The sequence below is a fragment of the Balaenoptera borealis genome (assembly GCF_965194805.1).
Source record: "Balaenoptera borealis genome assembly, chromosome: 1".
NCBI lineage: Eukaryota > Metazoa > Chordata > Mammalia > Artiodactyla > Balaenopteridae > Balaenoptera > Balaenoptera borealis.
In genome coordinates this window covers 157,184,252-157,208,725 of record NC_138860.1, presented here as the reverse complement: position 1 = coordinate 157,208,725, position 24,474 = coordinate 157,184,252, and the positions used below count along the sequence as shown (strand labels likewise).

The window sequence follows — 24,474 nt, the reverse complement described above, 5'->3', positions numbered from 1 at the left end:
CATCTGTTACATATCTATGGATGCTTTTGTGCTATAACGGCAGCGTTGAATAAATGCAACAGACACCAGATGGTCTGCAAAGTCTAAAATATTTACTACTTACCCCTTGCAGAAAAAGTTTGCCAATCCTTGTTCTATACCTCAACATTCATCAGAGAGTGCCAAAGCCCTAGATTACAGACTCAATCATAGCTGGTCACTAGGTGATTTCCCACTTATTCATTCAACAAATATTCACTGAGATTTCTTATTACTAACTAATCCTTATCTATTTCCTCATCTGTAAAATGGCATATAATAGTATCTACTTCATAGGGTTATTGTAAAAAAGCCTTTAACACAATGCCAGGCACAAAATTTGAAAAACCATAGCTGCTATTGTCGTCATCGTCATCATAATCATCATCATCATCACCATCACCATCATCATCATCACTACCACCACCACCACCACCACCACCACTACCATCACCATCCTTTCCTGATGCTGTAGGAAAAGTAGGCTCTCTCTGATGGCCATGACCACCTAAGTGAAAGGAGAGAATCCTAGCTTCTCTGTGGCTTGACTTCATACTTAGGAAAGAGCTATATGTTGACAGCACTCTGACTGCAATCACAAGAATACAGGAAATGTTCTTTTTTTTTTTTTTTAAAGATTTATTGATTGATTGATTGATTGATTGATTGCTATGTTGGGTCTTCATTTCTGTGCTAGGGCTTTCTCTAGTTGCGGCAAGCAGGGGCCACTCTTCATCGCGGTGCACGGGCCTCTCACTATTGTGGCCTCTCTTGTTGTGGAGCACAGGCTCCAGACGCGCAGGCTCAGTAGTTGTGGCTCACGGGCCCAGTTGCTCCGCGGCATGTGGGATCCTCCCAGACCAGGGCTCGAACCCGTGTCCCCTGCATTAGCAGGCAGATTCTCAACCACTGCACCACCAGGGAAGCCCAGGAAATGTTCTTTTGATATGAAATGGCAGTTGACCCTATAGGCTTCTGACACCAGAAATAACAGACACTCAATATCTTTTCCAGAGTTTATCAGGAAGACAAATATGATTTGAATTTATGAACACCTCTCTTGAGGACTTAGAGCTTGCTTGCAGTTCCAAACTCAAGCGACAATAAAAAACAATGTGGGGGGCTTCCCTGGTGGTGCAGTGGTTGAGAATCCGCCTGCCAATGCAGGGGACACGGGTTCGAGCCCTGGTCTGGGAAGATCCCACATGCCGCGGAGCAACTGGGCCCGTGAGCCACAACTACTGAGCCTGTGCGTCTGGAGCCTGTGCTCCGCAACAAGACAGGCCGTGACAGTGAGAGGCCCACGCACAGTGATGAAGAGTGGCCCCCGCTCGCCGCAACTAGAGAAAGCCCTCGCACAGAAACGAAGACCCAACACAGCCATAAATAAATAAATAAATAAATTTATTAAAAACAAACAAACAAACAAACAATGTGGGGCTTCCCTGGTGGCGCAGTGGTTAAGAATCTGCCTGCCAATGCAGGGGACACAGGTTCGAGCCCTGGTCCGGGAAGATCTCACATGCTGCGGAGCAACTAAGTCCGTGCACCACAACTACAGAGCCTGCGCGCCTAAAGCCCGTGCTCCACAACAAGAGAAGTCAAAGCAATGAGAAGCCCGCGCGCCACACGAAGAGTAGCCCCCGCTCGCTGCAACTAGAGAAAAGCCCTCGTGCAGCAACAAAGACACAATGCAGCCAAAAATAAAAAAAGAAATAAAATAAATAAATTTATATAAAAAAAAATTCTTAACATGTTTCTTCTTTGTTTCTTCCCCCCCTCTTCCCTCTCTCTCCCCACCCCCCCTTTCTTTTTTAGCTGTGCCACGCAGCATGTGGGACCTTAGTTCCCCGACCAGAGATCAAACCTGCGCCCCCTGCATTGGAAGTGCGGAGTCTTAACCAGTGAACCGCCAGGGAAGTTCCAAAATTCTTAACACATTTCTAAAGGCTGAGTGGTAACTAGCCTGAGAGGATACCATCCCAGAGACCATAGACACATGAGGTATTTGTACTTACTTTTCTCAAAGACACGGAACTGTGTACTACAAAGAGTAAAGTTTACTGTAGGTAAATGATACCTCAATAAACCCAACTTAAAAAAAAAAAATCTAGTGCCAGGTAATTAGAAACAATCTAAATGCCCAGCAATACTAGATATGGTTAATAAATGATATATGACAGATGATTATACAGCTATTGAAAACCATGTTAAAAAACCAAGAAGACTGTGGTAGTCAGGATAATGGCCCCTCAAAGATGTCCACATCCTAATCCCTGGAACCTGTGAATATGTTACCTTATATGGCAAAAGGGAATTTGCAGATGTGATAAAGTTAAGGATCTTGAGATGGGTGGATTATCCTAGATTATCCTGGTGGCCTGGTGGACTCGATGTAATTACAAGGGTCCTTATTAGAGGAAGACAGTCAGCTAAGTACTTTCTAACTGATATGGCATTTAGTTCTCCAGAATCACCCAGCCCTGAATGCTCAAATGTCAACATATTAGGCCTGACTGCAACACCACAAAACTAGTGGGCTGCCATTTGATTTATTTGGTCCTGCAAACATATCTATGGTGTTGAGCAGATGTTGCCTCCATTAGCTGGAACCCTCTCCTTCCGCTATGAACATGACCTGTAGCCCCTGGAGAATGAGAATCAGAGTTCCAAGCAGCAGTTTCAGGTGCTGGATCCACTTTCATCACTGCTTCCATTTATTCCTAGGGAGCGTGAAAATTCCTTTATACTCTGATAAACCAAATAACTATCCCTTTATTAAATATTTATAGAGCAGCACTATAGGGTCACAAACACTGGTAAATTGAAAGGAGTGTCTAGTACAGTGGTTTTCAACATTGGTACATTAGAATCACCCAAGGAACTTTAAAAAAACGCTCATCCTATGCCAGACTATTTAAATAAGAACCTCTAGGGTACATCAACATTTTAAAATATGCTCCCCAGGGTTGAGAACTGTTGGCCTTGTGAGAAGGGCAGACAAGAAATCAACGCTTACAGGAGTGTGAGGCTGGAAAGACTCTAATTGAATGGATATACATTTTTTGGTACATTCTCAGTCAGGAGTTATAAGAGGCACAAATGTCATTAGATACCATTCATCACAGTTTTTATACATGCAGAGGCCAGTGCAACAGGTGTGTTTTCAGAGAAAAAAAAACCATCCAGGAAGTTTTATTCTACAATTGAAAGAATGATCACTCCAAGAGTGAGAAAGTTTGCTTTATCAGGCAAGGCAAACCACAGGGAAAACCATGTTACTGTGTGTTGAAGACTGGATTCTCTAGAAGTGACGATGAGACAGAATTTAGGGAGCAAGATGTTTATAAGGGATCAACACCTGAGTAAGGAAGCGGGGGAAGCAAGATTGGGCAGAGGAAAAACTGAGATGTAGGATCTACAAAGCCTTGGCCAATCCAGCAGAGTTCTGAAGCAAGTGTTGCCTGTCAGAATGGCCGAGACTTTACACCTCTTCCTCATTCAGTCACAGGATGCAGGCTGCCCCAGCGGGGGCATGACCTCAGCCAATGTGATTCTGTACAGATGAGACAGATCCTGAAGTTGGTGACAGCTAGAGGCTGTCTGTGGACTACACTCCCTATTGCTAAGTAACGAGTCCTTCCTTCAAGGGGGACCTAGGCAGCTTATCTCAATGTTTATCGTTCGGCACTATAACAATGGACACCATGGGCCAAGAGGTAATTCTTCTTCTCAGGAATTTATTCTAACCTAGGCCTCTCTCTCTCTCTCTCTCTCTCTAGGAACACAAGAAAGAAAAATTAGGACTATTTGGTGACAATATTTAAACAACAAAAGCCCTTGAAGTTTAGTAAGACCATAGGATGACTGTCCATTGTCCTTATGTTTTGGATTGAACTGGTGGTTTGTCCAAGGTCTCAGCAAAGGCATCCAGCTGAGGTAGGATGCATCCCACATACAGCCACTGACATTCCCTACTTCAAGGATATGTGGGGAGCAAACTGAGGTTGAAAGGAAAGGAACTATATCCTATTTGAACACCCCTCCTCCTCCCCAGATATCTTTCAACTTCATTGTTTCTAAGAACCTCTTGATTCAAAGCCTAGAGATTTAGGATTTTATTGGTCATCTATAATTGTATAACAAATTACCTCAAACTCAGAGGCTTAAAATAACACACATTTGTTATCTCACAGTTTCTGGAATTGGGGAGTGGTTTAGCTTGGTGGTTCTGACTCAGGTTCTCTCATGAGGTTGCGGCCAAGCTGTTGGTCGGGACTGCAGTCATCTCAAGGCTCTACTGGAGAAGAATCTGCTTTCAACATGGCTGTTAACAGGTCTCAGAATACCTGCTTCCAAGCTCATTCATATGGTTGCTGGCAGTCCTCAGTTCCTAACCATATGGCTTCTCCATAGCCTACCTGAATGTCCTAATGACATGGCAGCTAGCTTTCCTTTTCCTAGAGCTGTGTCATAACGCAGCAGCTGACTTCCCCAGAGTAAGTGATTCAGGAGAGAGCAAGAGAGCATGGGTGGGCACCAAAGACAGAAGCTGCAGTCTTTTTATAACCTAATTTTGGCAGTGACATCCCATCACTTCTACTACACTCTATTCACTAGAAGCAAGTTGCTAAGTCCAGCTCATGCTCAAGGGGAGTTTTCTTCAGAGGAAATGTATCAAAGAATTTATAAATATATCTTTAAAATTACTACAAAATTAAAACAGAATAGAAAGGTTTGGAGTTCAGTTAGGTTTGTTTTTGCAATCGGGTAAGAAAGAAATAAACAGTCCAACAAAAGCCATTAGCCATGTCCACTGCAGAAAGAGTTTTAATTCAGCAAGAGTAAAGACTCTCCCCAGCTGCAATACTCCCCAGCAGGCATCTACGCCTACTAAACCAGGAACGCCACTTCCCAAAAGCAAGAGCAAAGTCAAATACAGTAAATCCCCTACATGCGAACGAGTTCCGTTCCAAGAGCATAAAGATTTGTCATCTTTATGAAGATGACAAATTCATAAGTCCAATTTGTTCAAGTCCAACAAAGTTAGCCTAGGTACCCAACTAACACAATTGGCTATATAGTACTGTACTGTAATAGGTTTATAATACTTTTCACACAAATAATACATAAAAAACAAACACAAAAAACAAAGAAAACTTTAAAAATCTTACAGTACAGTACCTTGAAAAGTACAGTAGTGCAGTACAACAGCTGGTGTACAGGGGCTGGCATTGAGTGAACAGGCAAGAAGTTACTGACTGGAGGAGGGAGAGGAGATGGTGGTGGAGCTGAAGAATCATCAGCAATAGGAGACGGAGGGCAAGCTGCAAGTTCACTCTCGCCTGACGTTGATGGAATGCACGTTCCCATCTTTGAAAGTTCGAAACTTGAAGGTTCATATGAAGGGGACTTACTGTACAGAAATGTCTTCATCCACTGGACTGTATCTTTAGAAATAACACTACCCTGAATCCTCCTCACTTTAGGTCCTTAGGCTTAATCTCCAAGGTAGTACATGTTTTTCTTGTTTTTAATACTTTTTAAATTGGAGGAAAATTTAAAATACAGAAAAGTACAAAGAAAAAAAATAATCATCATCCATACTTTCACCTTCCAGAATTAATTGTTACTGTCTCAGCAGAGATGTTTTATTTGTTTTTTTGTTTCTGTTTTAACATAAATATCCCATTTGTTTTATGACTACCATGGCTTCTCTATTACTAAATTCTTTATTTTGATCAAATTCTTGGCTGCCTTCATTGTCAAGAAGTTTTATTTTGTCTTTTTTCCCCCCCAAGAAGGACTCATAGGTGCCACATTCTTGATTCCTTTCATGTTTGAGAATGTCTTCCCATTATTGCTTTTATATTTGAATGATACCTTCATTATTAATAATATTCGTGAGTTCCACTTTCTTTTTCTGAAAACACAGATTGTGTTCCTCTGGTGTGCAATGTAGTGAAGAACTTGGGGATAAGCTTAATTTTTACTCTCATGTAAGTGATTAGCTTTTTGTCTCTGGATGCTTGAAGAACTCTTTCTTTATCTAGGGATAAGTTTAGTAAGTTTACTAGGACACAACTGGCCAAATTTTCATAGAACACAATAACAATATACTCTCAAAATCTGTAGATTTTTCACTTGATTCAGAAAATTTTATTATATCTCATTTTTAATTAAAAAATTAAAATTTAAGTTAAATATGCACATAAAGAGGTAAATAATCTCTCAAGGTTTACAATGAAAAATTTCAGTCTTCCATGCCCTTTCTTTCCCATTTTCTGTCCCCCAGAAGCACACAATTTCAATTCTTTTAGTGAATCCATTTAGTATTTCTACTCATATTTCTAATAACATTCTAATATTGATATTTCTTGGTTTTCCAATTCAGACATTGTCTGTTGATTTCCCACTATGGAAGATGAGGATTTAGCTTCCTTCCATCACCAGCCTGCCCCCACTACATACACCTGTACTTCTTGTATTCTCTACCTTTCTAATATAATTGTTTCATTATTTTGGTTAGCTTAATAATCAATGTTTAAGTTATTATGACTTCAGCTTTAGGTATTAGCTATTAACTATGAAAGAGGAAGTTTATCTCTCTTTTCTTCCCTCATACTTCCAACAGACTAACCTTCCCTCCCATTATTCCAAAGTAATTATATCATAATTTTGGCTAGTCAGTGATTACATTATTATGCATATATAACATTAGTTACACCTGAGCCATTTAGCAACTAATGGTTTTTTTCCTGAACATTTTTTTTCTTTTCTTTTCTTTTTTTTTGGCTGCGCCATGCAGTTTGCAGGATCTTAGTTCCCCAACCAGGGACTGAACCTGTGCTCCCTGCAGTGGAAGCTCGGAGTCTTAACCACTGGACCACCAGGGAAGTCTCTCCTGCACATTTTTGTTGTTTGCCTTGGCCTTACTTGTCTTTTCATTTCTTAGTTTTCTAGATACTTATCAATAATTCAACTCCAAACTAATCACTAAGTGCTCAAAACTCCTCTCAAAATGTTGATGCACATCAAGTATTCTATCATTTTCATCAGAATACATATGAACATTTTGAAGAAAATTTTCTCAAATCTTTCTGACCTATTCCAATCTGGTCTGGTTGCCATCTATCCCAGATACACAGGTGTTATCCTGGAATCTCCCTTCATCATTATCCTAGGGATTCTTTTTCCTATATCCTATGTCTTTCTAAGTGTATGCCAGGGTTTTGGTGTTCTATATCCTCTTGTAGCTTCCTGAAACAGATGCATGGAAAGCAAATGCCTGAAAGGTTCTTACTCTACTCTCATACTTGATAGTTTGACTAGATATAGATTTAAGAATTCTGAAAGCATTCTTCCCTTATTTTATAGTTTCTAGTGTTGCTGTTAAGAAATTGAAAGTTATTTTAATTCCTTTATATATGATATCCCCCCTCTTCTCTGGAAGCTTGCAGGATTTTCTCTTTGGTATCAGGGTTATAACATTTCACAATGATAACTTGCTATGTTTCTTTTCATGCACTTTGCTGGACACTTTCCTTTCAGTCTAGAAACCCAGCTTCTTTCATTCTGAGAAATGTTTTTTGTAACAGTTCACTGATGATTTCTTCCCTCTTCATTTTCTCTGTTTTTTCCTTCTGGAACTCCTAATATTCAAATATTAGACCTCCTTGGCTGCTCCTTTAATCTTCTTATCATTTCTCTATTTTCCATCAATTTGTTGTTTTATTCTGCTTTGTGAAAAATTTTTCCAAAAAAATTTCCTAACTTATTAAATTTTTCATTTTAATATCAGCACTACGTGTTCTCTAAATGTTCCTTTTTAAATACAGCATCCTGCTTTTGGGTTCATGAATGCAATATTCTCTCATCTCTCAATGAGGGCAAGGATTTTAGTGTGCTTTGTTCACTGCTGTGTCCCTAGCTCCTACAACAGTGGCACTCAGATGCTCAAATATTAATAATAAATGTTACCTTTTTGAAGTTTTTTTCTCTCTGCATAATTTGTTTCCTTCAAGTTGATTTTTTTTCCTATTATTGTTTTTTTTCCCCCGCTGTTTATTTGTTCTGGCCTCTAAACCTGGTAATCCTTGCTTTTTTTGGGTCCAACTTCTAAGACTGGCACAATAAATATGTGATTGGGAGCACTGAACATGTGGTGGACTTTGTCAACTCTGAAATTCAATGTAGTTAGATCCAAGAAGTATGTTATCTGCTGGGAACTCCCTGATGACTATATCTTTAGGTCTCTCCTTTTGGACTCTGCTACCACAGAGAAGAATTTTCTAATGTGCTTGTTTGACATGTGTAAGCCCGGCTGCTAGTATACAGGAGCCAAGTGGAAGAAGGAAGCTGAGGACCTCAGAACACACATTCACTTAATCCCCACTTTCCGCATGGTACCTCCAACCTCATCTATGGCTGGTGCCCCAATCCAGAGATCCTCTATTTTACCCTCTTCTGAGAATAAATCCTCCAGTCTCTTACTAGAGTTGTGAGGTTTGGGGGAGGAAATCTAAGGATCTACCTTTTAGACAAACTTTGAAGTAATCCTGTTTTTAGCCTCACTACGAGATGTACTTGGTGCTGTTGAATCTTAACTCTTTTGAGAGTTTTATAGTGCAAATCAGCTTGCATCTCAGCTTTCCCCACTTCTGGCTTAGCATTCAGCTTTCCCAGGTATGCTAAATTGTCCTGCTTTTCTGCTTCCCAATTTCTGTTGTTGTTATTTCCTTGTTCATTTTCTTTAGCCTTCTGGATTTACACCCTTCTAAAATCCCTTTACTGTTGTCTTAGTGGGGTTTCAGAAGTCTTATTTACCCAGTCCTTACAACTTTATATTAAAATCCTTAAATCAAATTACTTTACCAAGAATCCCTTATATCTTTGAATGCATCTTTTGGTCACATGTTCAGTTCTCTATTTCAGAGACGTTAACTATATTGAATCATTTTTGTCTTTTATTTCTATTAGATTCTAATTTCAATTATTTTCATTTTCATCTAAATTACTAAATATCTTAAACTTTTCCTCTCTATATATAATTTGATTTTCAGTGGTGTCAGTTCTGCTCTTTGCTATTTTTAAATTAATTAATTCTGTAACTAAGTTATTTGGTCCTCAACTTATTTTCTTAGTTCTATAACATCTTCTTTTATCTCATTTTGTTGTTTTATCATCTCATTACTGAACTCTTATTTATGAAATTCATATTCTACTGAGTTGTTTTGCAGTGGTAGAATTGTATATTTGTAAGGAAATTCTTTCTATTCATTGAGTTATGTTTTTCTCAGGGCAGGTTTTTGTTTTTTTTGCAGGGCATTTTTCTTGCTTTCATTTTTGCTATACATTTGCACAGTTGACACACTGATTCTTTTGGTCTTGTTCATGCCTGTTTTATTTACTTTGATATATTATAGATGAATTCTTATCTCTCATCCTCATGTATCTGAGACTGGCTACCAAGTGAGTGCTGGTTATTTTGTATTCTGTGTACTTTTCTATGGCTTCAGGGAATGATGTGAGTGGGAGGGATGGAAAGGGTATAGGGAACTCACCAAGGTACCGTAGAGTCGTTGTCCAATTATTTCTCTTTCCTGAGATTCTGTTAAATATTCTTGTTTCATTCCACATACGTAAGGGGTTACCTCATTCCTATGGAAGGACAGTCTCCAGCTTCACATTATTTCACCTATTCATTTTTTTAGGATTAGATCTTTTGTTTCTGTTAAAGAGTCAGCCTCATTGTTCATTTTCCCTGCTTCATCATTTATTCCCCAGCAGTTGTTCCCATTGCTTCTCAGTCAGAAGAAGATAAATGTACAGATATGTACTCAGTTTGCTTCTTTCCAGATCTGCAGCTATTAGTGAGGATTTGCAGGGTTTCATTAACACATCAGTATGGCTTCTGGGGAGTGGTGATAAGGTGGAGTTGGGAGCCTACCGTTATTCCTTTCAGTTCCTCACCAGAATCTTGTTTCTTTCCTTGGCCACCAATTTTTAAGCTTTATTATGTTTGATTATCTTACTGTGTTTGCTACTGTTGAAATTTCTGCCATTTTTAAAATTAATTTATTTTTCACATTTAATTAGAAACTAGTAGTAGGAAGCTCTATGATGCAATCTGAAGTATCCACTTTAATCCACAAGTGTTTCTATGCAAGGCTCTAATATAGAACTCTTATCCATAAGGGTAATTGGGCCAACTGAAGCTAGAGTTTAATTTCATTTTCATTAAAATATATACTCTGAAATATGTCTCCTACCTCTGTTGTGCTGGATAGCAAAGCAAACAAACAAACAAACAGGAAAAAACCCCACCAACCAGTAAGACATTTTTCTTTCCCAATTTACTCCCCTTACATTCATTTCATCCAGGCTCCAAACATTTATTAAGCATTCCTATGTACTGGCATCAGGCAGTAAAGCTCTGAGTATAGTGGCTTCTGAGCAAGCAGTCAATAAAATGCTGATTGAAGAAAATGTGACGAGGTTGCCTTTGTGCAGCCATTAGGATGGCTACTATCAAAAAAATAGAAAATAACAAGCTTTGATGAGGATATGAAGAAATTAAACCGCTTGTGCATGGTTGGTGTGATTGTAAAATGGAAAACAGTATGGAGGTTCGTCAAAAAATTAAAAACAGGGGCTTCCCTGGTGGCGCAGTGGTTGAGAATCTGCCTGCCAATGCAGGGGTCACGGGTTCGAGCCCTGGTCTGGGAAGATCCCACATGCCGCGGAGCAACTGGGCCCGTGAGCCACAATTACTGAGCCTGCGCGTCTGGAGCCTGTGCTCCGCAACAAGAGAGGCCGCGATAGTGAGAGGCCCGTGCACCGCGATGAAGAGTGGCCCCCGCTCGCCACAACTAGAGAAAGCCCTCGCATAGAAACGAAGACCCAACACAGCCAAAAATAAATAAATAAATAATTAAAAAAATAAAAAAATAAAAATAAATAAAAATAAAAAACAGGAACTATCAAATAATCCAGCAATCCCACCTCTGGATATATATCCAGAAGAATTCAAAGCAGGATCTCAAAGGGATATTTGCACATCCATGTTCACTGCAGCATTATTCACAATAGCTAAGAGGTGGAAGCAACCCAAATATCCATTGATAGATGAACAGATAGAGAAAATGCGGTGTATACACACAATGGAATTTATGCAGCCTTAAAAGGAAGGAAATTCTGACACATGCTACAATGTGGATAAACCTTGAGGATATTATACAAATTAAGTGAAATAAGCCAGTGACAAAAAGACAAATAGTGCATGATTCCACTTATAAATGGTACTTCAAGTAGTCAAATTCAGAAAAACAGAAAGTCAAATGGTGGTTACCAGGGCCTGGGGAGAGCAGATAAGAGAGAGTTGTTTAATGGATACAGAGCTTCAGGTTTGCAAGATGAAAAAGTTCTGGAGATCTGCTTAACAACAATGTCAACATACTTTTAACACTACTGAACTGTACACTTAAATATGGTTAAGGTGGTAAATTTTATGTTGTGTGTTTATCACAATTAAAAAAAAAAAAAACGGAAGTTCTATAACACTGTCAGAAAGATAGTCCTGTTCCCTGTTCTCTCCACAGCTGCTCTGCCCCACTCCTATGCAGGATTTGATTCTACCTTGGCAGGAAAAGACACAGGGAAAAGCTAAGCTTGTGTGGTGAAGAAAAGCCTCCATCCTATCTCATGGGAAAACATTCACATACTTTTGTCAATTTCACACAGTTTAATCTAGTTTTCATTCCCTCTTTCCCATCCACTGGGTGGTTTTATTTTGTTTTAAGACAAGGAGAATTGCCAAAAAGAAAAACCCCAGGGCTTACTTCTGCAGGATGGATCCCTTAATGACCAGCTCCTCATCCAAGTCTGCTTCATTAGCCATGAAGAGCAGCCTCTTTCCTGTGCTGTCCACTCCAATGAAGTCACGCTGCTCCACTGAATCACACACAAAAAAGGAAAATCAAACAAAGCCATTTGCCCCACCTGTATGACTAAGTCAGGGGAGAGGGCACCTGCTCACATTGCTCTTAGAACCAAATACAGGAGTGAGTGCTATGTAACACATACCACAATGTTTAAAACATGCGCAGTCAAATTTTTTTTGTATTGCTCTAAAGGATATTATTAGGTTAACAGGTGAAGCCTGAATAAAGTCTGTAGATTAAAGTATGGTACCAATGTAATTTTCTGTTTTAAGAGACTGTGGGGTGTGGGGGAAAGATACACATTGATGTATTAAAGGCAAAGGGAATCATATCTGCAATTTAGTCTCATAAATAGCTCAGAAAAATAATAATTACATATATAATATATTGTATATTCATTAGATATACATTGAATATATATTATAAGAGGGAAAGCGGGAGAATACTAGAGCAAATGTTAACATTTGGGGAATCTGGGTAAAGGATATCTGCGATCTTTATACTACTCCTGTAACCTTCTGTAAATGTAAAATTCTGTCAAAAATTAAAAGTTAAGGAGGTGATGGATATGTTAATTAGTTTGATTGTGGTAATCATTTCACAACGTCTACATATGATGCCAAAACATCATGTTGTATACCTTAAATATAGAATTTTTATTTGTCAAAACTAAACAAGTACGGGACTTCCCTGGTGGCGCAGTGGTTAAGAATCCGCCTGCCAATGCAGGAGACACGGGTTTAAGCCCTGGTCTGGGAAGATGCCACATGCCGTGGAGCAACTAAGCCCATGAGCCACAACTACTGAGCCTGAGTGCCACAACTACTGAAGTCTGTGTGCCTAGAGCCTGTGCTCCGCAACAAGAGAAGCCACCGCAATGAGAAGCCCGCTTACCGCAACTAAGAGTGGCCTCCGCTTGCTGCAACTAGAGAAAGCCCGCATGCAGCAATGAAGACCCAATGCAGCAAGAAATAAAAATAATAAATAAATTTAAAAAAAACTAAACAAGTAAATATCAAAAAATTAAAAGTTAAAAAAAAAAAGAGGGCCAGTCAAGATACTGCTTAGCCAAATTAAGTAGATGAACCACAAGCCCACTGTATGGCACAGAAAGAAAGTGCAACTGTTCCTCTGCAAGTAATAACCTAGGTTTGCTCACTGTGAAAATGGGAATAGCATTTAAGGACATCCACATTTAACCAACATTAACTATATGTCTACTATGCACTAGATTTTGTGCTGTGTATGGGAGCACTGAAAGAAAATAAGGCAGATATTTACCAGATGTGGAGAGTTCTCTGGTAGACAATGATCTTATAGGATGCCATATTATTGCTGTCTTCTGTGTTATATATTTCTTTCCCCCAACAAGATTACAAACTGTTCAAAGGCAGACTTATGATTCCTTTAGATCTCCCACAACATCTAGTGTAGTGTTGAACACTTAATAAAATCTGCTACTAACATCCACACAGTATCTATTTATAGCTTACAAAAACATTTTCACATAGAGGCAGCATAACATAACGATTAAGAAGAGAGCCTCTGAAGCTAGACCACCTGGGTATGAATCCCACTTACTAGTTCTATCTCTTTGAGCGAGATAATAAACTTCCATTCTTCAGTTTCACCTGTAAAATGGGGATAATAGTGCCTACGCCTACCTCACAGGATTTTTAGGAGAACTAAATGAGTTAATATTTGTAAAGCTCTATTTAGTGCTATTAACTAAAACATTAAATAAAATGTTTAAGTTTAAAAAATTAAACAAAATACATGCTCTCATTTGATCTTCACAACAATCAAATAAAGCAATGATTTAATACCTATTTGAAAGGGAGAAACTAAAAGTTGAGCTCTAGGAAAAATGGTATCTCTAAAGATGAATTTGTCTACCTCCTATTGACAGACAATGGCTACTATATAACTGAACACGCTTCCCTGTTGGCTGCAGCTGCCTATATACCTAAACCAAATGCTTTACTCAAGTGTATAATGTGTTTGGCTCAGGTTCTTGAAAGCATCCATTCCTTCAGATGGTCTCTGGTTATCTCATAGGCAGTGTTTTAATCTGAATAGGGAGAAGCTATCATAAAAAATTACATGTTGTTTTTTTCTAATTACCAAGATAAGTGAATGCCAAAGAAGGAAGGGTAAATAACGCCAATTTGAAGGTAAGTTTTACAGAGAATTTCAATTGAAACTAAATTTTGCAGAGAATTTCAAATGTCACACAACAACTCCGACATATATCAATTCATCCATTACATGGAAACTTGAGAATATAACAAAGTCTGCAAAGCTCTGATTACGAGCCAACATTTTAAAAAGAAATAACACAGAGATGTTATTTTTGGATATATTTGGAGTGCTTACCCTATCCAACCCCTTAGGCCCACAAAAAACCTTGAATTACTGAATGTCCTGGGAGCTATAATTTCCAACAAGTCAATTTTTCAGCTATGTTGCACTTCAGTCACATTTCCCTCACTCTCAGGCCCCCCTCCTTGTATTTGCTTCTTTGTAGCTACCATAGTAACTGGGACCTCAGAATATGATACAAATTATAGAAACTTGGACAGGTTTCTTTCTGTTCTGCTTTAACAAAGTGAATTCCACTTGGGAAACAGAGCAAGAACATTAGAATGTCCATCCTAAGAGAAAGATTACACAAATAAGGTTAAGAAGGCAGTTAAAACTATGAACTTCCATCTTAAAAAATTCTGTCATAATCAACTATTCATATATTTTTCCAGTTGTTTTTTACTTCTCTGTCTCCTCTATAGTCATTTACTTATTCATTCATTCATTCAACTAATAAATATATTTGTGCACCACCCCAGTGACAGGCATTATGTTTGGAGTAGGGAATTCCGTCTCATTTTATGAGGCCAGCATGATTCTGATGCTAAAACCAGACAAAGATATGACAAAGGAAAATTACAGGCAAAACAAAACATTAGCAAATCAAAACTAACAGTCTATGTAGTAGATTTAAAAGGGTTACAAATTTGTTGTAGCTTTGCCCATCAAGATATAGGGTCGAGAATGTAAGATGGTAGCCACTGTGGAAAACAGTATGGTGGTTCCTCAAAAAATTAAAAACAGAATTACCATATGATCCAACAATTCCACTTCTGGGTATATAACCAAAATAATTGAAAGCAAGGTCTTGACGAGATATTTTTACACCCATGTCCTTAGCAACATTACTCAAAATAGCTAAAATATAGAGGCAACCCAAATGTCCATCTATGAATTAAATAGATAAGCAAAATGTGGTATATACACATAAGAGAATATTATTCAGCCTTAAAAAGGAAGGAAATCCTGAAATACGCTACAACATAGATAAACCTTGAGGACACTATACTAAGTGAAACAAACCAGTGACAAAAAGACAAATACTGTATGATTCTACTTATATAAGGTACTGAAAGTAGCCAAAATCATACAGACAGAAAACAGATGGTATTTGCCAGGGACTGGGAGGAGGGGGAAATGGGCATTTATATTTAATGGTTATAAAGTTTCAGTTTTACAAGATGAGAAGAGTTATGGAGATGGGTGCACAAAATTATAAATGTATTTATTACCACTGAACTATATGTTTAAAAAGAGATGGTAAATTTTATGTGTTTTTTACCACAACAAAAAAATTTGAAGAAAAAAAAAGTGCCCACAGGAAAAAAAAAAAAAGAAGTAAGGTTAGTAAGGTTAGTTCCCTATCCTTTATATCTAGGCTGGCCTAGTGACTAGCTTTGACTAACAGGAGTGCGGAGGAAGTGACACGGTGTGAGTTCTGATTTTAGGCCTCAAGAGACCTTGTAGCTTCTTTCTTATTCTCTTAGAACCTGTTGCTGCTGCCATGTGAACAAGTCTGGGCTAGCCTCCTGTATGATAAGAGACTAAATGGAAAGAGAAACTCAGCTGTCACAGCTAAGGCCCTAGACATACTAGTGAGTTCAGCTGTGGCAGGCTGGCTCCAAGAATGATAACTGCTTCCTGGCATGCACACCCTTCTGTATCCCCTCCCCTTGAGCATGGGCTGGCCTGGCTACTTGCTTCTACCAACAAAAAGTGGCAAAAGTAATCAGATGTTACTTTTGTGATTAGGTTATATAACTTATATAACTTACGTGTTGCTAGAAGATTCTCACCCTTTCTCCTTGGAGAAAGGAGAGTCTATTTAATAAATGGAGGAAGGAAAAAGAGACATCTATATGGAAAACAAGATTAAACTGGATGCCAACCTCACACCATATACAAGACACAATTCTATTTGGATCAAGGAATTATGTGTCAAGAATAAATCTTTAAAATTCTTATTAGAAAATATAAGTTAAGGACTTCCCTGGTGGCGCAGTGGTTAAGAATCCACCTGCCAATGCAGGGGACATGGGTTTGAGCCCTGGTCCGGGAAGATCCCACATGCTGCGGAGCAACTAAGCCCATGTGCCACAACTATGGAGGCCTGCGCTCTAGACCCTGCAAGCCACAATTACTGAACCCACGTGCCACAACTACTGAAGCCTGCGCACCTAGAGCCCATGCTCTGCAACAAGAGAAGCCACCGCAATGAGAAGCCCGTGCACCACAACAAAGACCCAATGCAGCTAAAAATAAATAAATAAATAAATAATTAATTAAAAATAAAGAAAAAAGAAAATATAAGTTAACATTGTTCAGAACTTGCAGTAGGGAGTTCAAGACACAAAAGATGCTTTTAAAATTTTGGTAAATTTGATTATATTAAAGTTAAGAATTTTTGTTCATAAGACGTTTTAAAGAAAGTGAGAAAAGTTTTCCCATTTTCTTTTGGGAAACTATATTTGCAGTGTATCCAACTGACAAACGAATGGTAAGAATACAAATCAGTAAGAAAAGTGCAAATAACTCATTGAAAACTAGGTAAAATATATAAACAGGCATTTCACAGAAGAGAAAATAAATATGACCAGTGAACAAATATTCAATCTTGAGAGACCAAGGGAATGTACACAAAGATCACAATGAGGTAAGATACCATTTTACTTCTGCTCAACTGACGCAAAGAATCTGACAACGCCAAGTGCTGGAGAGTAGATGGAGCAATGAATTCTTTTAAATCTCTGGTAGTTGGGGAAACTGATATAACCACTTTGGAAAAGAGTAAAACTGTTTACCAATACCCCCCAAACTGAACATTCATATATTCTATGACCCAGCAATTCTATTAAGAAACTCTTACATGTGCCCATTAAACAATATGTACATAAATGTTCATAACAGCACTGGTGACAACAGCAAAAATTTGGAATCAATCTAAACCCCCACTGCTTGAAAAGTGAATAAATGAACTGTAGTGTATTTATACAGTGCAATTTTGTATAGCACTCAAAATGAAGAAACTGTAGCTGCCCATAACAATAAGGATGAACCTCAGTAATATAATATTGGAAAAAGTTAAGTCCCAGTAGATTACATCCATCATGCTATCTTTTTAAATAAAATTAGAAGCAACTAAAAAATATATCAGGACTTCCCTGGTGGCACAATGGTTAAGAATCCGCCTGCCAATGCAGGGGACACGAGTTCAATCCCTGGTCTGGGAAGGTCCCACATGCCACAGAGCAACTAAGCCCATGCGCCACAACTACTGAGCCTGTGCTCTAGAGCCCGTGAGCCACAACTACTGAGCTGGCGTGCCACAAATACTAAAGCCCGTGTGCCTAGAGCCCGTGCTCCGCAACAAGAGAAACCACTGCAATGAGAGGTCCGTGCACCACAACGAAGAGTAGTCCCTGCTCGCCGCAACTAGAGAAAGCCTGCACACAGCAACAAGGACCCAACGCAGCCAAAAATAAATAAATAAAATTTTAATAATACATATATATCAATATATATTTTTAGAATACATAAAGCTGAGATAAAGGAAAGCCAAAAAAAAAAAAAAGATAAACAAGATTCAGTAAGGTGTTGATAATTACCTTAGATGGGGACAATAGTGAGTTGGGAGCGGGTAAGATCACATTGGTAGACGTTTTAAAGTTTGAGTTGAGTGGTGGGTTAAAAAAAAAAAAGATTAGTATTTTCATTTTCTTTGGATATATAGCCAGGAGTGGAACTGCTGAATCATATGGTAGTTCTATTTTTAGCTTTCTGAGGAACCTCCATGCTGTTTTCCACAGTGGCTGCACCAGTTTACATTCCCTCCAACAGTGTACAAAGTTTCCCCTTTCTTCACAGCCTTGCCAACGCTTGTTATTTGTGATGACAGCCATTCTGAGAGATGTGAGGTAACATCTCATTGTGGTTTTGATTTGCATTTCTGAAAAGATACATGCACCCCAATGCTCATAGCAGTATTATTTATAATAGCTAAGATATGGAAGCAACCTAAGTGTCCATCAAATGATTAGATAAAGAAGATGTAGAGTATATATATATATATATATATATATATATATATATATATATATATATATGCACACACATACACAATGGAATACTAATCAGCCACAAAAAAAGAATGAAAATTTTGCCATTTGTAACAACATGGAGGGACCTGGAAGGTATTATGCTTACTTAGTGAAATAAGTCAGATGAGAAAGACAAACACTGTATGTTACCACTTACATGTGGAATTTAAAAAATAAAACAAAAAAGAAAATATAACAAAAAAGAAATAGACTAACAGATATAGACAACAAACTAGTGGTTACCAGTGGGGAGAGGGAAGGTGGAGGGGCAAGATAGGGGTAGGGGATTAAGAAGTACGAAGAACTATGTATAAAATAAGTAAGCTAAAAGGATATATTGTACAGCACATGGAATATAGCCAATATTTTAAAATAACTATAAATGGAGTATAATCTTTAAAAATTGTGAATCACCATGTTGTATACTTGAAACTTATATAATATTGTAAACCAACTATACCTCACTGAAAATAAAACAGGCAAACAAAATAGAGAATTACAGTCTAAGAGAACATGAAACGTATTAATAAAAGTTCACTTAATTTTTTTTAAAGGTAATTAATCTGAGAAAAAATTTTTAGAACTGAGGACTTGAATTTTCAGATTGAAAGGCTCATTAGCATCCAACACAGGGGATGACATTAAACTATACTAAGGCATATCAATGTGAAATTTTAGAAGTTTAGAAACAATAAGATCCTATAAGCTTCTAGAAAGGAAAAAAAATGGTCTCATACAAAAAGAATCAAGAATCACAATGGTGTTGGACTTAATAGAAAAGCTAAAAGATAGTGAAATAATACCTTCAAAATTTTGAGGGGACAGGATTTCCAAGGGAAGTTTATACCCAGCCGCCCCCCGCAAAAAAAGTGGATATAAACTAAGAAAGAGGAAAATATGAGGTTCAGGATATGAGAGTGAAGGGTGAACCTAAAATGACAGTTACACAGCAGAGCAGCTAGTCCAGAATCTAGGAGAGAGATCTTTAAGAATTTGAAATTGAGGGAAACAGTGTGTTGGAAAGTAATGAGAGGAAATTCACACAACTGGGGTTAAGGCTGAATTAGTAATAAATACATAGAAAACGAAGCAAATGAAAAAACGAGACAATTAATTTTTAGGAAAATAAAAGGAAGAAAGAGAAAAGTAACATACTACAGGTTCAGCTGTGAAAACCATTTATACATTCAAAATAATGTAAACATCAAATATTCAGTTAATCAACACTACAATATAAGTAACTATATTAGGAAGCTGAGGAGACTGGAGGTTTGCATACGTGTGGTGGGGCAGAAGGTGTGGTAAAATAGAACTAAATCTTTAACTTTCATAGTAGGAAGTAAATAGATAATTCCTAAAACTAAAAATATCAAGACATAACAAACAAAAAGCATGTTATTTGAGAGGTGGGGTTAAATGTGAAAAAAAGTTAGCTAAAAATGTTGAAAGTGGCTGCCTCTGAGTGAGGTGAGGAGAGACAAGATGGGGGTTGCTATTTATTATAATATACCTTGGAGAATTACATCACTTTTAAAATTATGGGCATATAAAACATTGATAGAAATTAAAACTAAATTAAAAAAAAAAAAGAAGTAGAAAGCTCAGGCTATGGAGTTATAAGGCACGGGTTCAAGTTCTGATTCTATCACTTACCACTGATGTGATATTGAACAACTATCCACAAAGTGCTATTAGGCCACAGATGGATATAAAAGTTGGTAAATAACAAAACTACCTAGCCCCATTCATTGGATTTTACCTTATGAGCAAATCTTGATTATTTATGTTTCTTATATAGGACTTAGCATAGATTTTATACACAGTATGTCCTAAATTCAATGACTACATCAAAATTTAATGCATTTGTTAGTCAGGGATCCGATTTCATACCAACTACCCAATCTGTACCTAAGTAAATTGCTCAACTCCTTCTTTTCAAATATCATGTCTTTAAAACATATTTACCTGTAACTAAGGCATTAAACTGTTCCCTGTATTTTGTACATGCTCGTATTATTGTACTTGTCACATTGTGACACACAATTTCTAGCATATTTGAACTTATTTCTGTATACTGTTTCCTCAATCACAAGAATTTCAGTTTTGAGTATGCAGGGATTTCAAGTCACTTCTGTTGGATATAATTAGGAAAAAAAGGGGGGAGGGGCAGTGAGAATAGGATTGAGAAGAGAAAAAAGATAAGTAGAAGCCTAAGCAGGAATAGAAGGTTTTTGCTTTTTTTTTTTTTTTTTTGCAGTAGAGCTTTGAGAAAAATCAAGGAAGCTGAAGCAAAAGAAATATAGGCTCAGAACTGCCTGCCAGCATTTGTTAATACAGAGGGAGCGAAGCTGACTGAGAGGTGACAACCAAGTGACAGCTTTCACTTGTGAGATTCTGAAGCACTTTGATATATACTGATTCTAGTCTGAACCAAAGCTGTATATAACTCTGAGAACTAGGAAGGAGTTTGAGAAATACTACAGTGAACTGGATACGTTAAAAAACAATTGCCTAGAACTTTTTCCATTTCATATATCCCAAGAGACATGGTGGAACTATAGAGATAATAGTCAATAATTTGTGTCATAAAATCATAGTAGCATTAAACATTTGCACACAGGAATGTCCAGAAAAAAAAGCCCCTTAGTAAACATGTTATCTGTAATTAAGCAAAATAAACATACTATGTTCTCACTGAAATTGAGAAAGAAGGAAATCTTGGATTTTCTAACAAGCAAGGGATGGTAAGTGGAAATTAATTATCTTTACACAACTGGTTGGTTGAATCCATATTGCGAAACCTGGATATGAAGGGCCAACTACAGTGTTTCAAGTAGCAGATCACATGCTTTACAAACATCTCATTTAATTCTCACACAAAAATCCCCAAAGGATTCAGTCTCATTTTACAGCTAAAGAAAATGAAGTTCAAGTCAGTTAGACAATTTGTCCAAGACCACACAGTTTCTGAGCGTTGAAGCCCACCCAGTCTGAACTCCAGAACGTGTGCTTTTAACAACCATGCTACAGCAGTAGCTGTTTAATTTAAAAATCTTGAAAACATTTCTAAACGCGAATTAATAGGCAATGGGAATTCCCTGTCCAGTGTTTAGGACTACATGCTTCCATTGCAGGGGGCACGGGTTCAACCCCTTGTCGAGGAACTAAGATCCCACAAGCTGTGTGGTGTGGCAAAAAAAAAAAGAAACGAAAAGAAAAAAAAATTAATAGGCAATGTAGTGTCAGTGTGCTAAACCTATATTGCTGAAACTCGGGCTCTTATAATACCCACTCATGAATCTAACTACAGCTCAGACTCAAATTTTTAGGATTTAAACATCTAGGGCTTGAATTTACTTTCTCTTACCTCGGGGGCAATAAGAGTTACCTTTATAGACAGGCCCTTCAACCCATTCAGTAACATCTACTGACTGGTCACCACCGGCCATAACTGAGCCAGACGCTGGGGATAAAGTGAACAAACTGGACATGACCCATATTCTCACGGAGCTTATAGTCCAGAGAGTAAGTAAGAGAGTAGGGCTGCCATACGTAGGCAAACAAGGGGCTATAATTTCATATTAGAGGGTCAAGGAAGACCTCTCTCAGCAAATAACTTGAAGGCTAAGCTGGATTTAGAGTGCATGTGTTGTGGGTAAGGGGAGAGCATTTCTGGTAGAGAACATCATGTGTAAAGGCTTGTAGCAGGAAAAAAAAAACAGTCCAAAAAATCCAAACATAAGTTTGATCCTCCCCTCCTCAGTATCTACAGCTCCTACAAATCTGAGAAGGAAGTGGCAACAGGGAGAACGATGGCTCCTGAAACATCTAGCCGTTAGGCATTCTCCAATAAGCCAGTAAGAACACAATTTGGGAAACTTGGACCTAAGGGATCTAGACTATTGAACAACATCTGAGAACAAGAGGACTGCAGGCTGTTCTGGCACATAAGAGCAGCCAAGAGGCAGGCCAAATACACAATGAGAAATTTAGGATTCTTTTAAAAAAATGCTTATCACTGAAATGCATACCATTCCATGGTAAGAATTTAAAACTCAGTCATTTAGGTGAAACTTAGCCGTCAAACATAACAAAATATAGATATTGAGGAGTTCAAAATTTCATGTTAAAAATGAAAAATCTTTCTATAATGCAAATCTGATTATGACATTCTCTTGTTTAAAATTCCTCAAACAACTCCCCACTGTTTTGGGGATAAAGTTCAAACTCTTTAGTCTAATCCCTGTATTCTCTCCAGTACCATTTCCTGCTTCCCTGCCCTCCATACTCACACTATAACCATACAGCAAGTTACCAGTATACATCATACCTTTTCAAAGAGAATAGAAGAGCCAACATAAAGGAACTTCCACTAACCACGTTGTGACAACTTAAGCATCAAAACATTTTAAAATGAATAGATAGATAATAGTTACAGTTAATTTAAAATAAAATTGTGAAAAGCTACACATTTATAATGATACTTAAGAGATAAAGGCTAATATGTAATGTACTAAAAAGTTATAATACCAAGAAGAGTAACTATAGTAGGGTATTTGATTTTTTAAAATTGTTATAAGTAGAGGAGTGTGAAAAAAAGAAAACATTAATAATTGTAAAATATACATATGTTTATAAAGCCTGGATACACAGTTGTTTGTATCTGTATAGGTAGAAAAGGCTGAATACAGGAAATTGCGAGTAAGCAAACCAGACCTCACAAAAGTAGAAACTGTGTCAAGAACAAAAGAACTGATCCACATGAGAAGCATACATAATAACAAGGTAGAAAGAGGATTCAACAATTGATCTGCACCAGTGATTGCTTTAACACAAAAAGCAACTAGAAAGAAGTTTCAACGCTATAATCCAAAATTACAAGTTAACCAAATGCCCTGAAGAAGAGAACTAAAAGTACAAACTACATTACTCAAATCCTAGGAATGAACATTCTAGGTGGCTCTATTAATAAATAGTCAGATACTAATAAGCCATACAAAGCTTCTAATAATTGCAACAGACTGCGTCAATATATAATGACAGGACAATGAGTTACATGATTTTGACTAAGAAAAACCTAAAGAACACATCATTCCAGGGAAAAACTCCAGGGAAAAAACACATCATTCCAGGAAAAACTAAAACCTATATAAAAAGTATGATCTAACAAAGCTTTTTGGTCCTAAGTTCAGTTTTTTTTTTTTTAAATATTTATTTATTTGGTTGCACCGGGTCTTAGTTGCAGCATGTAGAGTCCTTAGTTGCTGCTCGCTGGTTCCTTAGTTGTGGCACGTGGGCTCTTTAGTTGTGGCATGCATGTGGGATCTAGTTCCCTGACCAGGGATCGAACCCTGGCCCCCTGCATCGGGAGCGCAGAGTCTTAACCACTGTGCCACCAGGGAAGTCGCATAAGTTCAGTTATTAAAAGTAGCCCAGTCATAGAATCAGTGACTCAGGTTTGAAATACTCTGGGAAAAGCAATCATGAACTATGCCTTAACTAAAAATCAATAACAAGTCAATAACCCAAATTCTATAACCCTGGCTGGACTAGAGTATTATTCCTTTTCTTTTTGGTCTGGTAAGATTACTATAACTCTCTGAAGATTAAAAAAAAAATAACCCACTACTAGAATCCTAGGAAATATCAAGATAAGTATGTTGTAATCCTAAGAAGACAAAGCATGGTTAACGACTATTTTGTTTATTGGCTATTCAGGGTGATTGGTGTATTCAGAAGAATCAACCATACTAAATTTGTAATAATAATTTTAATTGCTTAAAGATATCTAATTTAATTTGTAATCAAATATTAAGTATTTTTTAAACATTGATTTTAAATTACATTTTTTGGTTTCTTAGTATACATATTCAATTATTTGAGTTTTAAACACAATGCAAACAGTTCTGAGTGCTCCTCTCTGCAGACAAAAGCCTCTTGGATGGTACAGAATCTAATCAATAGTTATAAGCCTCTTCAAATCAGGGACTGTGTCTTATTTGACTTTATGTCACCAACCTCTAGCACAGTAGAGTCAGTTCTCAATAAATGTT

At 37.6% G+C, this 24,474-nt stretch overlaps 1 protein-coding gene across 3 annotated transcripts in view; it reads right to left on the bottom strand.

Annotated features, from left to right (window-relative positions):
* The window catches only part of EIF2B3 (eukaryotic translation initiation factor 2B subunit gamma), a 153,414-nt gene that overhangs the window by 73,797 nt on the left and 55,143 nt on the right, over positions 1 to 24,474 (bottom strand). For all 3 annotated transcript variants that reach the window (XM_082364961.1, XM_082364962.1, XM_082364963.1), the window contains one exon: positions 11,859 to 11,970. In XM_082364961.1, coding sequence (XP_082221087.1) covers positions 11,859 to 11,970 — 112 coding nt within the window. The remainder of the gene's footprint in view (positions 1 to 11,858; positions 11,971 to 24,474) is intronic.